Here is a 4,219-nt window from a genome sequence, read left to right on the forward strand (position 1 = left end):
CCCGTCAGGGCAGAGACAGCCCAGGGGCTCCCTTAGGTCCCTCCCTCACAAAGAAACTGGATATGGGCATGGGGGACACCTGCCCTGAGGCTGAGGTGGGCTGAGGGAAGGTTTTTCTCTCCCTTCCTGAACATTTTCTGGGAGGGTGCAAGTCAGTGCTTGGTGCAGTTCGGAGAAAAGGGTGGCACAGACCAGGAATTAGTTTCCTTACATTCCTGATGGAGGGAGAGTGACTGGGATCACAGCAGGTCCTAACCTTATTTGAGTGCCTTGAATTGCTCAAATATGTTCCTTGCCCGGCTCACTGCCAAGTGTCTCACCTGCCCCACCACTGCTGTGGGCAAAGGGAGGAGGAGACTGAGTGAGACCTGAGCTCTCCCTGCAGCCCTGCCCTGCCTGCACCCTGCCCTTTCCCTGCCTGTAGCTGTGGCACTGTGCTGACACTGATTCCCCTTTTCCTGTGGGCAGGTTTGCAGCATTAATTCTCGCTTTGCCAAGGTGCACATCCTGTATGTCGGCTCCACACCACTGAAATCCACCTTCCGGGGGACCATACGGTAGGAATAGGGCTGGGATCTCCCCAAGCACCCCATCTGCGGGGGAGGAGGGCTGCACCAAGCAGTGCAGCTGGCAACTCCAGCAGGAGCTGTGCCCCGAGCACTGGGCAGGTGTCCAGCAACTTATGGCAAGTGCCCAGGGAGAGTCCAGGACAGCTTCTGCCACAGGCTGGAGTCGCCTTTGCTCTTTCGCTCTCATATCCCTCCATCTCCTTTTTCAGGAGAGAAGATATTCGAGCCACAGAGAAGGATAAGGTCAGTGAGGCACTGCCAGTGACTGCTTTACCTCAGCTGTCCTCACTTTCTGCTGCTGAGGGCCCCTCCCCCCCACTGACAGCACCCTGGTGCTCTGTGTGGGTTTTCCTGCTTTCTCCTGTGCAGGTAGAAGTGTACAAGAGTTTCCGCCCAAGTGACATAGTCCTGGCCAAAGTTGTATCCTTCCTTCTCAGAGCAGGAAAGCCTGTAGGGACATCAGGTTCGCTCAAGCCCCCTCAAGGAAGTCTTTCCCTTAACCCCTGTCCAACCAGATCTCCCTGGGGGATGCACAGTCCAACTACCTGCTGAGCACAGCGGAGAATGAGCTGGGCGTGGTGGTGGCACGGAGTGAGGCAGGTAGGGACAGTTCTGCCTTATCCTGCCTGAAGGGCAGCTGCTGTGTCCCCTTCCCTCTCCACATGGAGGAAGGCAGTTTCAGGAGGGGAACCCCTCACATGTGGTGTCCCCAGGGGTGCAGATGGTGCCCATCAGCTGGTGCGAGATGCAGTGCCCGCGGACACACATCAAGGAGTTCCGTAAGGTGGCCCGGGTGCAGCCCCAGTTCCTGCAGACCTAGCACCCTCTGCGGGGCAAGGCGCTGCCTGACTGGGGCCTGTGGGGCCAGAGTGGCCCCTGGGCTCTAACTTCCTCCACACGTGCCAAGGGGCTGGAACCCAACCAGGCCCTCACTGGCAGGATGGGTTTTCTACTTTTGGATAATAAATATTTTTTTGAGAGCCCTGTGCCTTGCTCATTACAGCCCAGAGGGGTGGCAGGGGCTGCCTGCTGCTCTGGTTCCCACTGCAGAGCTATTGAGGAAACAACTGCCCCAGCACTGCAGCTGGAAGGAAGCATGTGTTCCCTGCTGGGGACGTGGAGCGACTCAGTGGCTGTGCTGCAGTGAGGCCAGCAGAACCCCGGTGTGTGGCTGAGCCAAACTGGCTCCAGGCACCTTCCTTGCTGGGTTCGTTTCCTCACATTGAGTCTGGCCTGGAGTACAGCTTGTCTCTGCACACAATAACTGGTGCAGGCTGTGGCTGTGCTCAGCCCCAGGGTGCTACATCTTCTCGGGCCACACATGCGCCTGTGCCCTGCCCTAGGGCCAAAGGTGTGGCACACCCAGTCTAAATATCACCACGGCAGGGCGTCACCCTGCCCCAGCAGGGATTGCAGAGCTGTGCTTTACTCCCCGAGCCTGGCACAGCTCCCGTACCCTCATGTCTGTGCCCAGCAGCCAGTGCTGCCCTGCATGTGCTGAGAGTATGGGGCTGGGAGCCTTGCAGAGCCAGAGCACAACGACCCAGGGATAGAGACACCTCATTATTGCGCATAACTCCTTTATTGAACTGGAACGAGACAGCTGCTATGGTCGGACAATTACACTGACCCCGTGCAAGCCCAGGCTCGGTGCTGGCAGAGGGGGAGGCCACAGCCACAAACACGTGTGAGATGGGACACAACGGCACCTGCTTCTCCAGCAGGACTAGGATGGGTGTCAGCTGCAGGAAGTATGTGGTGGACACAGATCTCCAGGCAAGACAGGCTCCCTCCCTCTCCCTTGTCTGAAGGCAATAAGTTAAAGCAGGGGCTGGCAGAGCTGGGCCCAGAGTTGCGAGTACCACTCTCAGGTGCTGTACCACATGCACCAAAACAACCCTTCCAGTGGCATCCAGTCTGTGCCACACCCCTGCAGGGGACGGGGTACCCACCTTGGTCACTGCCTGCACTGCACTTGCCTCACTGCTTCTGAAAGGTCTAAATCAAGTGACAAAACTACAGTAACTGGGTGACGAGAGCTGCCAGGGAAGCAAAGCAGAGGGGGAGCCTGGCATGGCGAGAGGTCGCTCTGCGCATCCCCCTGCAGATAGAGTCCGAGGGCTGGGAATTCATTGTGGAGAGGTGTGTGGTTGCTGCCTGGCAGAGCCAGAGCTCCTTCACACACCAGACCTCCGTGTGCACAGCCCTTGCCCTTGGGCTGTCTGCAGAGGGGAGCCTGGTCTGAGGGAACGGGCCTAATCCTGGGGAGCAGCTCCAGCTCCACAGCTCCGAGTTCTATGACTGTGGGGGGTGTGAACAGAAGGGTGGGAAATGGCAGGGGGCTCTACTACGTGCTGGCCTGCTGCCTGTCCTCACTTCTTCACCTTGCCCTGAGCAGCGACGGCCTCCATGGCCTTGCGCACGGTCTCTTCATCCCCCAGGAACTGCATGGGCTTCACGGGCTTCAGGTTCTTGTCCAGCTCATACACGATAGGGATGCCAGTGGGCAGGTTCAGCTCCATGATGGCCTCTTCCGACATGCCTGTGGACACAGGTGTGCCGTCACACACGGCCCTGCCTGTGGTGCCAGCAGGAGATCCCGGTGATGCCCCTGCAGGGCTGACCTACCTTCCAGGTGCTTGACAATCCCACGCAGACTATTGCCATGAGCAGCAATAAGGACTCGCTTGCCCTCTTTGATCTGTGGGACAATCTCCTCATTCCAGAAAGGCAGAGCCCGGGCAATAGTGTCCTTCAAGCTCTCGCATGTCGGCAGCTGGTCCTCTGTCAGGTCGGCGTAGCGACGGTCCTGCAACAACAGCCACACTCACACAGCAGCCCAGTGTCCCCCGACCCAGGGTGGGGAGGTGGTGGTAAGGCTTTCATCCCTCCCCCAGATTCTTCACTTCAGGACCCACTACATGTAAGCTAAACCAGTCTTGGAGTAACAAAGTGGCTTTGAAGTTTGATGTTGCAATGAGCCACAGCAAGGGTCGTGGGCTGCTCTGGGGGAAGTCACGTTACTCATTCTGGGCAAGGCGACCAAATCAAACGTCCATGAATGGATCACAGCACTAATGATATACAGAGTACATCACCTCTGCTTTGAGTCTGTCTGTGCAGCGCCCAGGGATTCAATCCCCAGGGAGGAAGCAGGACATACTCAGCCCAAAGCCAACCAGCACCGCAGCCCCAGCTACTGCAGCACAAATAGGGGAGATTTGTAGACGAAACCAGATCACACTGCAGGTGACTTTTAAGATCCTCCCTGCAAGGCACACAAAGAGCAGCGTGTCTTACCTTTGCGATGGTGCTGTAGAAGGGGTGATCGGACTGCATGGGAGGCGGAGGGATGTCGTACGAGCGCCTCCAGATCTTCACCTGCGCTTCCCCGTGCTTCGCCGCCGTCTCAGCCTTGTTCAGGCCTGTGAGAGCCCCATAGTGCCTCTCGTTCAGGCGCCAGGTTCGGATAACGGGCAACCACATCTGATCGATGGCATCCAGCACGGTCCAGAGAGTACGGATGGCACGTTTCTGCACCGAGGTGAAGCAGATGTCGAACTCATAGCCGGCATCTGGAACGGACCGGAGGACGGGGGTGGGGGAAGGCCGGGGTAGGTGAGTGCCGGGTCTTACGCAACCGGTGAAAG

The 4,219-nt window shown here is 58.0% G+C and overlaps 2 protein-coding genes across 2 annotated transcripts; one reads left to right on the plus strand and one right to left on the minus strand.

The window, feature by feature from the left end:
* Window positions 1–468: 468 nt before the first annotated feature.
* Window positions 469–1,431, plus strand: EXOSC1 (exosome component 1; the record flags this gene model as incomplete). The annotated part of the gene is made up of 5 exons (XM_009084590.1): window positions 469–557; window positions 779–812; window positions 939–989; window positions 1,085–1,169; window positions 1,283–1,431. Coding segments are annotated over 5 exons (366 nt in total), but the record flags the coding sequence as incomplete, so codon positions are not given.
* Window positions 1,432–2,876: 1,445 nt separating this feature from the next.
* PGAM1 (phosphoglycerate mutase 1 (brain)) lies at window positions 2,877–4,166 on the minus strand (the record flags this gene model as incomplete). The annotated part of the gene is made up of 3 exons (XM_009084591.1): window positions 2,877–3,111; window positions 3,198–3,378; window positions 3,870–4,166. Coding segments are annotated over 3 exons (648 nt in total), but the record flags the coding sequence as incomplete, so codon positions are not given.
* Between the last annotated feature and the right edge of the window lie 53 nt (window positions 4,167–4,219).

The sequence above is a fragment of the Acanthisitta chloris genome, unplaced genomic scaffold (assembly GCF_000695815.1).
Source record: "Acanthisitta chloris isolate BGI_N310 unplaced genomic scaffold, ASM69581v1 scaffold35081, whole genome shotgun sequence".
NCBI lineage: Eukaryota > Metazoa > Chordata > Aves > Passeriformes > Acanthisittidae > Acanthisitta > Acanthisitta chloris.